Source organism: Chiroxiphia lanceolata, chromosome 4 (genome assembly GCF_009829145.1).
Source record: "Chiroxiphia lanceolata isolate bChiLan1 chromosome 4, bChiLan1.pri, whole genome shotgun sequence".
In the NCBI taxonomy this organism is placed as follows: Eukaryota; Metazoa; Chordata; class Aves; order Passeriformes; family Pipridae; genus Chiroxiphia; species Chiroxiphia lanceolata.
This window is the reverse complement of record NC_045640.1, coordinates 59,888,846-59,905,069: the sequence shown is the minus strand read 5'-3', so window position 1 is coordinate 59,905,069 and position 16,224 is coordinate 59,888,846. Positions and strand designations below refer to the sequence as shown.

The following is a 16,224-nucleotide window of genomic DNA, read 5'->3' as shown; positions in this document are numbered from 1 at the left end:
TTGCACCTCGAGAGATGTGCCTTTGACTTTATTATGATAAAAGCCTAGAAAAAGTCCTTTTAGGAAAACACATTTCCATGAGCTTGGTTTTAAAAATACTTCCCTCACCTCATCGTGTGTGGTTATTTGGGACTTGTAAATTCTAGCAGATCTTTATTCCTTGTTGTGTGCAATTGTTCAATATTTTTTTCTTCTTGTGTATTTTATGTTAGCCATTCTGGACTATTTGTAGGGAGAAGGAGGACTTCCAGTATTCACTGCTGGAATATAGCGAGCATCTGTGTAAATCTTTCTCACACTTGCACTTATCTGGCTTTCAGTTATAAGTGTATTTAGTGTCTTTTGCAGTAAGCTGAAGTCTCCCGTGGTGTGTGACTGACAGGTGGAAGTCACACAGGTCAGATACCACAGCGTGTGAGCAGAATGAAAGGCTGGAAAGCCTGAACTCCAAGATGGAGGTGTCATTGCTCTACCTCCAGCAGTTTGTCTGATCACTGGCACTCATGATTACTCCTGTGTATTCTTGCCTGAGGAAACAATATACATGGACATGTGAGAAAGCCCCTATGGGAATTAATGTGTTTCATAAAGTTCTTTATTCATTCCCAATCTCCATTTTTAGCAGATTTTCTGGTGCATTTCTAAGGGTGCTCCTGACAGCTTTTGTGCACAAATCTGACCCTTCCTTTGTAGAATTGTTCTGCAGACAACAAAAGGATGCTGCTGCATACAGAGTCTGACATGAAACCTGTCATTTCCTCCTCCCTTACTCTTCAGCTTGGATGTTATACTGGATGGGTTAAGGGGTGAGGGCAAGGCTTTCAATCAGAGCAGAAAAATTAATTTTAGGCACTGCTAAACCACAACATTTAACTCCAACCTGCTCGAAACACACTGCAAAGGCATTGGGGGCGTGAGTAGTGGTGGGTAGGCAGAACTTGTGGAAGTGGCACCCGGTTTTAGGGGCCTTGGGTGTGAACTTACGCCTCACAGAACATCTCTGCCTGTGTGGGATAAGTGTTGTGGAACCTTTCTCACAGCTTTTCCTGTAGTGGTGGGCTTGGGCTGGTTGCTGGATTCCTGAAATCTGTGGAAATGATGATGAGTCCTCTTGTTGGTAGAGAGAGTTATTAAGCAGAGAGGAACAAATCCCAAGTCAGCGAAACTTCTCTTAAATTGTACGGCCTTTCGAATCCAGTTTTCACTGCCTCTTTGGTTATCTAGAAGCAGCCGTTTCAAGCAGAACTGAAAATGTGTTTCCTCAATGAGAGCAAATTGTCATTGCAGCAGTAAGATAACAATAAAAGGATTTTGGTGGTGACTGGAGCCCTTTGGCTGCATAACACAGTGACACAAATGCTGGATACTGCATGTGGCACTGCGGTGAGTATCCGGCTGTTCTCCTGGGTTAGCTGCCATGACAACTGCGCTGCTGGGGAATGCCCTGTGCTGGTCTTGCAGAGAGCTGAGGGTCATTGATATTCTGAGTGTTTCTTGGAATATTGCAGGCAGTAGAGACCCCTTCCCGTAGCTCTGCCGATGTTTAGTATTATCACAGTGGGTAAAACACGGAAATGGTGTTGTTGACAGGTACCTGGGGAAGGAGAAAAAGCTAGTTTCTCTAAAAGCAGTTTTATGTTTTACCGCTTTAATTTTGTAGTTTTACCAAGTAATTCTAATTTATGTAGCTTCTACATGACTTTTACTTCCATATTCATTTGAGCGTGCAGTGTTAAAATGAATATGGAAACAATACAGCAAAATTTTAATCTGGTTACATTTTAAAAAATAGCTTGCTACCTACAAACCCTTTTTTCCTTACAAGGGAGTTAGACTGAGTTCAGTGGAATTTGTTGTTGTGGCTTTTTGGTTTTCATTGTTTTTAAACCAAACACTTGCTCCTTCACAAACGGATTTTTATTGACTTTTGAGGGCTGAAGTTTTTTCAAGGTCTTTGATTTTGTGTTTTTAAAGAATGTCAAAAACATTTTTCTTTCTGATATCCCCATCCTTCTTGAAATACATTGCAACATCATTACTGGGATAATTAAGGACAGACAACTGCAAAGACCATGGAAGGGACTCTGTTTCTTTTTTTTCTTGAATATGAAATACCTTTTCATAAAAGGGAGAATTATTTTTTTAACAGGACATTAAAACAGAGCATACAAATAAATAAATTCCAGATGCAATCTCTTTAACTCAACAGATTTCCCTACAAGCAATTAATGTAAGAAGCTTTGATATTTGAATAGTATTTTCAGATGTTCCTATCAAAGTCATCAACCTGCATATGTAGTTAAAGGCAAAAGTCATCAGTGCTTATGTAGTTTATTGGCAAAAATACAGGTGTTAAACAGAAGAGAAGGTGTTTTTGGAAGTAGGGAGCAATCATGTTTTACATTCTTGGCCCTGAGGTTTCCTGCACTACTAGAGACCTGAAGTACTGGGGAACTCAAGTGTTTGTATGATTACAAAAGAACATTATGGTATCACTGCAAAAAGGTAAAGACAAACTTATTGTTGCTGACCAACTGAAGATTTAGTATTTGAAAGTATTGCATTTGTTCATTTTGCTTTATATATTTTGCTGTCAAGGTAACGTGCTTGCAGGACTTCTTTGGAGATGACGACGTCTTCATTGCGTGTGGGCCTGAGAAGTACCGGTATGCTCAGGATGACTTCGTGCTAGATCACAGCGGTAAGGCTGTACATCCTAAACCCACTTAAAGAGTAAACTCTCCCCCCAGCTCCCCTGTTCAATCCTCAAGAGTTATGTCATTCAGGAAACTATACGTGGAAAGACATCTTCCTATGGATCGAAAAAGTTTTTTCAAACCGTCAGCTGGATTCTGTGAGCCTGTTAAAATGCACTAACAAACCTGATCTATTTTCCTGCAAAATGGACACTGTCTCTAAAGTTACATGGAAAGTAGCATTGAATTTTGAAAGGTGCAGTCATCAATCTAATGAATCTGAAATCTGTTAAAAATGCTCACTTTTGACATCTGTGACTGTAAGATAACTTCCATGTTTCTATATTCGTGAGATTTTTAAAAAGTCACATATGTAACCATGCTCATTTCAGGTCTTGAATTGTCCTGCCAGACAATTCACACATTCCAGTTTTGTCTGCTGTAGACCAAGTGCTGATCCTTTATATATTGTGAGATTATAGGGGTTGTTGGGTAGGGGAGGAGGTGAGACAAACTGGGACTTTGTGCCTCTCCTGTCTGCCTTGGACAAATCATGAATTTAACTTGTTTATGAAAGTTGTTTTTCTGTGAAGAGAAACTTTATAACGTAAAGTTCAAGGAAAATAAAAGAAAAGCTGCCTCTACCAGGCAGTTTTAGAATTGTCCTGGATTATCAAATCATATACATGTTGGATTTTTTTCTCCATGTTCGTAGAATCATAGAATGGTTTGATTTGGAAGGGACCTTAAAAGTCATCTACTGCAGCCCCTCCAACCCTGAGCAGCAACATCTTCAAAAAAAAGTTCACATGATTCCAAGCTGCATTGAACCTGACCTTGAATGTTTCCCAGAATGAGACATCTGCCACCTCTCTGTATTAACTCACAATGCAAATTCCAGTCTGGCCATGATCCTAATTTCTCTTGCACATTTTAAGGCTATAAGATTACTTTTCACATTACAAGGTGCACAGACTAATTGGGCTCATTTCCTCACTGAGAACCCAGTGATGGAGGGGTTTTTCCTCCCTTTGTCTCTTCAGCTTTGGTGGTCCCTGCTTCCTCTAATAACTCTGGAAAAGCAGGTTAGGTACAGAGAGGAACATGACTAGCAGGGCATACAGCTCAACAGTCATCATTTTGATGATGACATTGACACTGCAGTGATGAATAACAGGGACAAAATTATGAGGGAAATTTATATGATTCCATTCAGAATGATTTGCTAACAATGCCAGCTGTAGGAATGAAATGTTTCCAAAGTGTCAGTGCATGTATGCCTATTGATTCCTTTTCCACTTAGGTTGTCCTTTATTTAATAATATATAACTGATGGTAAATGACAGTAATCTATTGTTTCAGCCTTTTGGAAACAATAGACGTTTTTCACCTGTTCAAAAATTGATCACAATATCAGTTTCTTGCAAGAGAAGGGAAATGGTGCTGGCTGTGCAGTTGCCCTATATGAAACTGCTGTTACAGCATGCAGAATTTATTGAATTATCAGAAGAACCTTGGCGTCAGCATATGTACAAACTTAAATTATAGTAATAAACCAGCTTCAAGACATGAAGAAGTGTTATATGCAAAATATTACATACAGTATTTGAGTAGCTCAAATATGTTTTTATGCTAAGTAGGTTAGAGTTCTGAGATGCTCTTACAAATTTGTTTAGTTCAGTAGGGCATTTTCTGGATAATAAACAGCATCAGGGGTGTGTGGAGGAAGGCTGCAACACTGAGCTGTTGTCAAAACTCTTACCTGCTTGCTTTGTAGAATGTCGTGTTATGAAGTCCTCTTATTCCCGATCATCTGGCATGAGGCACACTGCATCCAGAAGTCCAGGACCTTCACGTCGAAGCAAATCACCTGCCTCAGGTACTACTTCTAGGAAAAAGCTGAACACATGAAATACCTGAAAGTTAGAATTCGTTTAATAGGGTGAAGAAAGCTGTTGGCGCTGTCTAAAATACAAGTGCCGCGCTTTGTTTCCTGAGGGGAAAAAAATGTTCCTTCAGTTTGTCTCATAGATTTTAATACTAATCTAAAATAAAATTTGCATTTTTTTTTTTAATTCTGGGAAGAAATATGGTTTCTGTTTTTTAATTACAGGAACAAATAATTTCAGTTTATTCACACTGAAATGATTTGTGCTAATTGTACACTTGGGATATGTTTTCAGCATGGCACTTGATTTTCTTGAAGACTGTTAACTACAGGGTGGTTATGTGGTTAAATTTGTGTTCATTGAAGTAGAGTATACCCTCAAGTTTTGAAATGGAAAGATTTTTTTCTATGTAAGGCAAATATTGCAGGAAATACAGGACTTTGAGGTTTAAAGTAAATTAGGAGATGTACTGTAATGTTATTGCCCATAGCAGAGAATTTTTTTCTTCTTCTTGTAATTTCAAGAAAGGTCCTGAACACCATATGTTCCAACCATTGAGTCTGTTGTGCAATAAATAAAAGGAGAAACTTGGGGTTTTAATTTTTTTTTTTTTAACCTCTGCATTTAATTTCTAAATATAGTAAAACTTTAATTCTTTTTCTCTCAGACCTGGAGAAGTAGCCCTGAAATCAAACCATTGAATATGTAAATATACGATGCTCTTTTTTGAATGTAACCGTACATGTAAGCTCCCGTGTGTGTATTCAAACCTGTGACATGTTCCATATTCTCATTTCCACACCAATATTTGTTTTGCTTAATTGACACTGGTTAAAGTAATTTTATGTCTTTGGGTTCTTTCAAAGTAGAACATTTATAATCTGTCTGTAAAGGTTGAGTATTTAACTGAAAAGCTTCAAAGAAGGATCACAGAAAATGTAGCATAAAGGACAAGTTTCGCAACTGATCTACATTTCGTGCAATTCTGTTGCCTCCAGTGAGATCGCGTAGAATATCTATCAGCAATGAATTTTATGCAAAGTATTTATAAATCAGTGCTGCCATTTCCTTACTTATTCTACTTGGACCTCCCTTGGTTTGGTTAATTTGAAAAATTTATCCAAATGTCTGATATTATCCTTCTGTTTACTTGCCTTTCTTTTTCATGTAGTCTTTACTTATCTTTATTTACCCTTCTTCCTTTCATGCATGTTCACAGCTGTTTAATAACTTCTTTCCTTAATGTCTTTTTCCTTTGTGTCAAATATATGAGTACAGTAAAGAGGGGTGGCCACTACTCCAGTGCTCATTCTTCAGCAAAATCCCCAGGTGAGCCATTACTATTATGGCTGTGTATCAGCAGTGTGTCTCCTCCCTCTCCATTTACCTGTATTCTTTTTGCTGTGTTTGTGAATATTTTCAAGCTTGAAACACACATTCTGCGTTTGATGAAGCAGAGACATAATGGGTGTTGTTTTTTTTGTTGAAGTAGATTATTTGAGCAAAATAATGCTTTTTACTTGTTGGACACCTGCTAATGGTGTCAAAGTTAAATTTTTAAAGGTGTAATTTGACTACAGGTAGAGAAGCGTTCTGAGGAGCAACACATTTATATGTCTATTCTAAAGCTTATTATAAGAGAAAATTTCAACCAGCAAAAAAAGACAGGAGTGTTACTGAAAAAAGCAGTGCAAAACCATGTCGTAGGTTTTCATTTTATCTGCACTTTCTTATCTCTCTTTGTTTTCTTATATTGTTTCAGGCTAAGTTCTTAAACACTGAGAAATCTCTCTGAACCTTCAGTTCAAAGTGAAAGTATCTGTGAAACAAGTAACATATAATTTGATTAGCAAATAACTTAAGACTTTGGACCCTATTAGAAGTTAACAACTGAAAGGGTATTAATAATTTTTCAGTTTTAAACATTCCAGTATGCTAAAGAACTGTAGCCTAACATATACTGCTTAAGAATGATAAAAAAGATGTTTTTTTTCTCTATATTCAAACTGGTATACATGTTGAAAGACACTTCAAAAGAATTTATGCTTAGAGAGTTGATAAAAACATTAGGTTTGGAATATATGTGAAATAATCAGCAAATCAATAAGATTGGACAAGTTTTTGCCTGTACAATTCTTGTGCCTGTACAGATTGCTTGTGTGGTTTTTTTTTTTTTGGGGGGGGGAAGTGCTGCTCTATGTAATAGCAGTTTTAGCTGTTTAACCTCAGCCAGCAAGTGAGCACCACATAGGCACTTGCTCACTCCCCCCTGCAGCAGCATGAAGGAAGTGAATTGGAAGGGTGAAAGTGAGAAAAGAAAGTGTTAAGAACAGTTTAATAATTGAAATAGTAGTAACAATGACAGTATTATAATGCAAAGGAAAATAACAAAGAGAGAGAAATTAAACCCAAGAAAGACAAGTGATGCAAATGACCAGTGACAGATGCCCAGCCAGTTCCTAAGTAGCAACCCCTCTGCCAAAATTCCCCCTAGTTTTATTCCTGAGTGTGATGCCGTATGGTCTGCAGTACTCCTTGGGTCAGTCAGGGTCAGCTGTCTTGCCTGTGTCCCCCCCAAACACCTTGTGCACCCCCAGCCTACTGACTGGCAGGCCATGTGAGGAACAGAAAAGGCCTTGATGCTATGCTTAGCAATAACAAAAATATCCCTGTATTATCAACACTTTCCAGCAAAAACACAGCCCTGTGCTAGCTCTGTGAAGAAAATTAACTCTACTCCAGCCAAAACCAACACAAGTAGTGCTGACTCCCTATAAATGCAAATCTTTTACATCTACACAGGGCCAATTCCAGCTTTTTCTGTGGTTGCAGTTTTGTACCAACTCACATGCAGTGGATCTCAGAAGACATTGGCAAAGAGGAATCTACAGATGCCTCTTTTCAGTAGCATCCTCAGCAGAATGAACCATGTGTTGTAGACTCATAAAAGGATAAAAGTTGGAAGGGACCTCTGGATGTCATCTGGTCACATCCCTGGCTCAGAACACCACCCTTGTCCACCAAACATTGCTAAGATATTAGCAAAGAGCTACAGTACTGTCAGTGTAGGCTGGGATGTTCTCCCTTAGACAGTTTTGAGAGGAAAGAACATTATGTTAACCAGCCAGTTTCACTGGTACAGTTTAGTGGTTCTGTCAATGTTTAAGAGAATGGAAGTGACTTAGAGACAAAGAAGGATACCTTGTAGTGTAGACCTTAATGGTCATATTCAGGAAATAGTGACATTTCTGTGAACCATATAAAAGAATTTGTGAACAAATGAAAATCTTTTCCTCCTGTAGTAATAGTTTGTCATTTGGAAGCAAACTCTTCTACTGAAGTATCTCATTTTTGGTCATGCAGAAAACAGGATTCAGTAGCTCTTTTCATTGTCGTACTTGCAATTCTTTATAAACAAGGATAATTGATGTGCCAAGTTTCAAAAAGATTATCCAAAACAAAGTGATGAAGTGTGCAGGAGGGATGTATACTCTTAAATACTTTTAACTTCTTAAAAAACCCACTTAAGTAACTCGCCTGTGTTCTTACAGGCAATCCTTGTTAAAGTCAAGACAAAAATATCCTAGACACACGGAATATTTTTAGGAAAAAGTACTAGTCCTGCAGCAGAAGTGAGAATGTAAATTCAAGTTACCAGACTTCAAGATAGACTTATTCTGTAGCTAAATGCTAATTAGTTACATCTTAATGTCATACACCAGAGAAAGATTTTTGTGAAAAACAAGGATTTGTGGAAGTTGCAATGCAGTCAACCTGGCCTGATGGACTGCCCAGGTCATAAAAATAGTCCTTGGAGGGCATCTGCAACACTCAGAGAATGTTAATGTACTAGGTCAGTAGACACTTGTAAAATAAATCCAATAGCACTGTTTAAGAAGTGATGCATAACCTATGACAGAATAATAAATCCAATAGCACTGTTTAAGAAGTGATGCATAACCTATGACAGAATATTTGCAGGTGTATCTGTTAATTAATTTGAAGCTAAGTTTTTATTTACCAAAGTTGGTTTTTCTTCATGAAGAAATAATTCATCACTGTGAATCAGCATGAAACATTTCTAGCTCTTAAATTTCTGCCTATTATTATCTCCCACAAAAAATGAGGTTCAGTTAGAAAGGAAATAATGTCTCATCATATAACATTGCATCATATTTGTGTATGGTGGACAGTGTACTATTCTGTCTGCATAATGAAATTCTTCAGTTTGTTCTTTTCAGAAAAATACAAGGACCGACTTAAGTTGTATTCAAGTCACCAGAGAGATAACAAATGTTATATGAGGCCTGTCTGGAAAACTGGACTTAACATAAATGAACTCTTTAAGTCAAGGAAGAGGGAGTGTATGTTTTCACAGACACTTGTACTTATTGGAAGTTCAGAAATAACCTACAGCTTTTCCCTTGTTGAGGTTTTTCCCCCTAAATCCGTATTTTTTTCTGAACTGCTGCTGAAGTTCTTTATAATCCAAACAGTTCATACTTGTTTGGTTTTTTTTCTTGGAAGAAAAACAAACAGCTTGTGTTCTGTGAAACATTCTACCTAGAAATGAAACATTCTACCTAGAAATTAGGGTCTTGATCCAAATGAATAGAAGGAGGGTCAAATGTCTTTAGCGTTTTTTCTATACAAATTTTATTGTGTGATTTCACAATAAATTATGTAATTTTTAAAGGCTGTGGCTCTTATTTACCCAAAACTCTTGCACTGGCAAAGGACAGAATAGGCCTTTCTAATCTCTGGAATGAAGATGCAATATTTGTGTGTCTTTTTGAACCCACATCCAACCACATGAATTTTTTGGGGTGCAGTTGTGTGGCATGCAAGTCTGTAATTTATTTCCAAATGCTGAGGAGTCTTTTTTTGAGGAGATCTTTGTATGCAGACTTGAGGGATAAGTTGTTAAGAGAGTATGTTATGTCTAAAATCAAGTTACAGTTTCTGAATTTTATTAATCTGTTCTTCCATTTGTTTGCTTTTTATTGCTTCACCAGTTAATGGAACCCCAAGCAGTCAATTATCTACCCCAAAATCTACAAAGTCCTCCAGTTCTTCACCAACAAGCCCAGGCAGCTTTCGTGGACTCAAGGTAAAAAGAAAAGAACTGTAGAAACCCCTACATTCCATACTCATTGAATGTATTCAGTGGTGCTGAAGGGAAAAAAAAAACAGAAAAAGGAAAAAGTTATAATTTGTAGGGTAGCCTTGCTAGTATAATTTTTGCTGGTATGAAATGGAGAATAGATTTGAAGTAAGATTTTTGTATTCTGTTTGGTTAACAGGGTTTGAACACTCAGCTTAGAAAGGCAGAGGGTGGTGGTGGCTTGAATATGCCAGTTTACCCTCCAAATTTTCCATTGTTCCATGGACTGCAGAAATCCTCCAAGTAATTTATATTCCTTCAGCCTACATAAATGTAGTATCCTCTTTTCAATGCCTTGTAGTCTTGTAGCATTGCCTGAATTTCATCTGAAGCACCCTTCTTCATCTGTGGCACACAATTTCACCCCTTAATGCAGTCTCTGGTCTGAAAGCATTTGAGGAGTTCCTTTGGGAGCAGCCTCATGTCTGGCAGATTTTTCCGTGTTGCTCTAAGAGAATTCCCTTCCTCTCCCACTTAAAAACTGGTGACATTTACAGTTCTTGGAGGCTGCTCTGTGCCTTTCGCTCAGTAAAATAAAAAGAACAGCCTGAGGCACAGTTGAGCATCTTTTTTGCTGCATTTGTGCAGCTGCCCTTTCAAGGAGAATTTTCTTATGGAATCACCAATTGCAGCCTTTCTTAAAGCAGCCTGGATGGTTTGCACTGATTATTCTCATCAAGTAATAGCTCCTATTGGTGAACTCCTGTCTGTGAAGAGGCTGCTAATTCTGTGGAAAACTGTTTTAGCAGTTAAGAGACTGGCTAAAGGACGTGATTTGAATAGTACTTAGATTTGGGTTTTGACATGCTAATTGTTATCAAGTCTTTGTTTTGCAAGGAGTAATGCCACCGGTTTCTGCCAGGCTTCTGTGATAATTCTGACAGAAGATTTTATTTAATTAATTTATTTAGTATTTGTTTTAATTTATTTGTTTAATTTTTTATTTTTATTGCTTTGTTTAATATGTTTGAAGTTATTTGGTTCATTGAGGTAATTTACTGTTGAGCTCTGTCTTTATGTTGTTGTCCTGTACCATCCCATAGCTACTCTTTATCCAAAGCAACATAGTTTAGACTTTCTCCTGTAAAGCATTTCCAAGAGCTGTAATAGTTCTGACACTGGGAATTAGAGCTATGTGTCTTAAAAGTTTGTCTGGACAACTCTGCAGTAGATCTTACAGTAGAGAACACCAAAATCATTGGGCTTAGACTCTCATCTAGTCTGCACTATATTTAACAAATGCTCTTTTGTCTGTCTTTAATGAAATTACAAGTTTAGAAACTAGATAATTTGCTTCGTGTTTTTCCACTGCTGTCCTGTCTGCTTTTAGCCAATTAAAGCTCCATTAAGACAGAGATAATTCTGATAGCAACAAGCAATTCTCACTAAAGTGGACATGTCCTCTTTCCCCTTCACTGTCTGTTTCACTCAAGTAGGCTATTGTACTTTTTCAATTTGGAATTTAATTGATGCTGGATACTAATGGGTTTTCGTGTCAAATAATTCATCCCCATATGACCAAAGAAAACAGCAAAACCAAATTAAGCATCTCAGACCTGATGTGTTACTGAAGTAGTGAGTACCTCTTGGTTTATTCCATTAGGATGCATCTGTTCAGTAGGCGTATCCCAACTGTACTCCTGAAACTAAAAGATAAGGAATGTTATCTAGTGAATCACAGGGTAAATTCCAAAAGGATCAAGTGTGCTGTTCAGTCACACTTGGTTTTTGATTATGTTCGAGTAGGAATGACTTTTGGGGAAGTATCAACATAAAAAACCAGATTCTTTAAAGAAACCTCCTTTTTTTTTCTTTGTAGAACTGGTTTTAGTTAGATTGATGAGGAAAACAGAGAAAGCAGGGAACAGTTTCATTATTTTGAGATTGCTGCTTTTTCCCTATTGTTAAGTAATTCCTTCTTGCCAAGACTGCATTGCTGCAAAGACAAGCAGTTTGGCTTCCTGCAGTTGTATAAAGAAGGCGCCATCACTACAGCTGAATGAAAATGTAGATATACATACCATGGCAGAGAGTGACAGAATAAAGTGTATTTAAGAGTTTTCTGGCTTTGGGAATGCAATATTTTGAGTGGTTTGTTGTGTAGAAATCATATATGTTTGTTTTTGTAGAAGATGAAACAGCAGCACTTAGTGGTTTTATAGGAGCTTGAGGCAGCAAGAAAAAAGGGAATGAATCAGGGTTGACATTTCTACCTGTAAAGAGCAGAGCATCAGAGCAGCTGCACATGAACTGTACTTTAAAAACTGCTTTATTTGAAAAGCCAGGGCTTTTTATTTTTAAACTAAAATATTTTACTGTAGATTAGAACCTAGCTAAGCTTTTTGTAGTTTTGACAGTCAACGTAGAACTTAACTGATAGTGCTAAACATCAAGGCAGTCAGCTTGCAAATATAGTGATTGCCAGCAGCAATTTTTCTTAGTTTCAGGCATGGAGTCCTAATCATATTCTCTGAAAGCCATTTTTCCTTCCAATGAAGTCTCTTCAGTCCCCAAGGATTCCTTCTGCTTCACAACGCTTTGTAAGAAGAAGTGCTCTGTTCAGGCACAGAAAGTTCCTCTCAGGAAACATTCCTCATGAACAGCTTATCTTCAAAGAAAAGGGCTTTCCTTCTGTCCTTTTTAGCTCTTCCAGCCAAAGTGCCCTTGTGCTATTAATTACTCAGTACATACAGTAAGCCAGTTTGATATCCAGCCTTTGAGGAGGGTTTCTTCAAGGTGAAGATTTAGATATAAAAGTTAACAAGTATGGGCATAAGTAAATTACTACTCTGTAAATATTCTTCTTTGATAAATGTGCCCAGTTTCTGGGTTCTTCTATAAGTTTCCTTAGAGATAAAATCTAGTTCATGGGTTAAGAAATAATGGAATAGAGCATTAGGTGACAACTGACTGAGAGGAGTCCTTTTGCTGTTGCGTGGGCAAGTGACAACTGAAAGGTTTAATGTTTTTCTCTGGTTCTAAGTGGCATTTGAATGCAATGCTGTTAGGGTTAATTTCACTCTTAGCTCTTCTAGTGCATCTGTTACTATGCACAATTTGTACCATAAAATCATCCAGAGACTAGATTAAATTTAACATTTTGGAAAGTGGTGTCATAACTTCCTTATGCTTACTTGGGTGTACTTTATTGCCCCCTCTTGAAATTAAGTACCACAGTGTCTTGTAATCTTTTTTAAAAAGAAAATAAAATTGTACAAATAAAGAAGCTTTACAGTTGAGGCCTTTTTTAGAATCCCAATTGTCTTAAGTATCATTGTGTTTGAATTTGTCTTAGTATTATTTTTGCAATGGTTGGCCAAGTGACCGAAGTGAAAGGGCATTACAGCCTGATCAACAAATAACTTAAGTATGCTTAACTTTCAGCTATTGTGTAGTCCCTTTTACTTCAATGAGGGCGTTAATGTACTTAAAGTTAAACATGTGCTTAAGTGATTTGAAGGATTAGTGCCTATCTTCATCAAGGTTTTAATCTCCTCAATTTTGTACACATGTGCTTTGTGGGTAGTTGCATGTTAAGAATATTTACATGCGATTATCCGCCAAGTGACGAAGGTGCCATAGGGGTTCATAGAGGGACTCTTTTAAGTGGTGCATTTGTTACATTTACAATTCAGCATCTTTTTTGCCCATGCAGTGGAGGAAAAGAGTTGGCTAATTTGTGCTGGTAGGGAAACTGAGATATTGCACTTATTGTCAAGTCCCTTCACCGTTCTCATCAGTTGGCTACATGCTTTATATAATATGATGCCACTCAAAAATATCTCTAGAAAAAGGGTAATTCTTCTCTGGTTCTTCAGAATAATGCAACAAAGTGCATGATATATCTGTATGCCCTACCATATATGCTCACATTAATGGAGGCATAATCACTACGTTCTAATTGGCTGTTGTATTTTTAAAGTAGCTTCTCAGTATGGTTGGGTTACTACAGTGTTGAAGTATCGCTTAAAAAATACAAAGTTTCTGTCTTACAGATTATGTTGCTGTTAATCATTATAATAATAAATACTGCCAACATCTCAATGAAATACTGATTATATAAATGTTTTGTTTCCATTTGGAATATGTTTTAGCCCTTTCCTCCTGCAGCCAGTCAGGATGAATTACAATGACACTACCAAAGTGTCCCCAGATTTCAGAGAATACTTGCACAGTTAATTCAGTTTCACTAAAATATTCATAGTCTACAGTTAGATTCATCACCAGTTTGAATGTTTTCATAAAGACAAGCTTCTTGGAGAATACCAAGGAGTTTTTCTGAAGGTATGAGAGTTCACATTCCTTTCTTAGCCTTCAGATGAAAGATTACCACAGCAATGTTTGATCAGAACTCAAGGAAAGGTTAGCAGTAATAGACTTACTTTTTTTAACTTTGGCTAGATGAACTTCCAGGGTATTACAGTAATAATGTTTGTGTAGGTGTCCCATGTTTCTGTCTGCATTTTTCCAGACACAAGGATGTGGGTCTGCATACATATGTGTATATGTGTAACTTACAGTTCAGTTTCTTCAGCACTTCATGAATGTGTGCAGGACAATGTATACAGGAGCTCTGTATACCTGGCAACCTGGTGGCTAAAGTCCTTAATTTCTCTGTAGACATGAAAGAAGGACAGACACAGGAAAACATTTAGATGGATGCTCTAGAAGCCACCGTCCCATTTAGCTGCCGAGGAGTTAGGTATTTCCTCTGATATGAAAAAAATACCCAAATGTTTCCACAAACATTTGTGTCATGGATAATACTTTAATCCAGAGTGCAAAAATTTGCCAGCTAAGGTACCATTCCACTTCAGAAGAATATGAGTTTATATTTGTGGGTCCTTCCTCACACTCTCATGAGACAAAAAATAAAATCCCACCACATGTGAGTTGTGGCAGAGCTAGGGTTAAACCTGCCATTTCAGATTCTGATCTAACACCTCAGCCACAACAGCAGCAATAATTTTTTTTTATTCCTTTTAGCTGTTTTCCTGTTAGCGTTTGCTTTCTTGTAAATACTGTGGTAAGAAGGAATGTGCCCTGTCATGGTCTGCCCTGATTACAAGACTGAAGGAAGTTGGAAATACGGGCTAGATATTCCCATGTATTGTCACTCACTGAATACCCAAAATAGATTACTAATATTTTAGGCTGATGACTAATACTTGCAGTGAGTGATCTGTTTCTGTTAGCTCTGCTTCATCCTTGAAGAAAATGTGACTGGTTATAAAACTGACTCATGATTTTGCACAAATGTCATTTAACCCAGATGTCCTTGTTCCTGATCCTTGTTAAATAAATAGATAACTCAGAAAGGCAGCAGCATTAACATAGCCTAGTTTTAAGTTATTATCAAGAAGCAGAGTAGCAGGTGACTGCTTGCTGTTTGATGCTACTCCTGTGCCAAATGCTAGTAAACTTCATTGTTTTAGAGGCTCTGCAAAATTAAGTTGTACAGCTTATAGTTACTGTACCTTTAGCTGATTTGGCAGCTCAGCTGCCATTAGAAACTTAAGCATTCATTAGCATTTCATGAGCCTTTAGACAATATCCCTATCTGTCAGTTCAGTTCTTTCGCTGACAATAGTGTTAATGATTTAAAATATTCAGCAGTGTAACCAGACAATGTCAGCTAAAACGGAAATGCTGCATTTGCATTCCTGGTGTCATGCAAAGCCATTTCAACAGACACTGAGCTTAAGGCAGAGAAGCATTTTAATCCTTTATGTGGTGAGTGGTGAGCTACTATAATAGCCCATGAAGAAAACAAGACATGGAACTTCACAGAACAGCAAGAAATTTTACGTAGAAGAGGGGGAATGATCTAAAATGTATTTTAATTTTATGGATCATATATAGCTGTAATGGGAGAACTTATGAAAGTGGTGCACAGAACACAGCCAGTACATTTTACTATTTATGGCATTCATTCCTATGCCTCCACCTCTTTTTAAAATAAAAATTTATTGCTGTGTCTGTCCCTGGGCAGTATGACAGGATGACTATAGTAGATTCGTGAAGATTCAGATGAAGTACCAGTTGAGTTTTTAGTGCAGGAAAATTAGTTTTCTTCAGTCGTCATGCTTCAAAATAATTTAGATATTTGTTTTTTACAGTGTCGTAGTTACTAAAACTGAATCTGTGTCTGGATGCGTATCACACATCTAACTTGAAGTGCTTGTAGATGTGATAAATCTTCACATGTATAGTAACCTAAAATTACAGCCTGATAGATTAGTAAATAAATCTGATTATCGTAGATGTACCTGGCCACCTATGCCAAAATTCTCTTCTTTAAATGAAAACTGGTACGGCCATGCAAACATTTCTTTATTACCTTCCTAGCATGTTACAGTGCTACTCTAAAGAGAGCATATATGGATAGAGTTCCGGTAGGGAAACCTCAGACAGTGCCATCTCTGAAGAGATGTGTTAGACTGCAGCATGACAGCACGTGATTGCTGCACTGACC

General features: G+C 37.4%; 1 protein-coding gene across 1 annotated transcript in view; it reads left to right on the top strand.

Moving 5' to 3' along the window:
* Positions 1-16,224, top strand: part of DCLK2 (doublecortin like kinase 2) — an 83,355-nt gene that overhangs the window by 41,131 nt on the left and 26,000 nt on the right. The window contains 4 exon segments of the mRNA XM_032687091.1: positions 2,599-2,701; positions 4,474-4,575; positions 5,864-5,914; positions 9,601-9,695. Of these exon segments, the coding sequence (XP_032542982.1) occupies positions 2,599-2,701; positions 4,474-4,575; positions 5,864-5,914; positions 9,601-9,695 (351 nt within the window).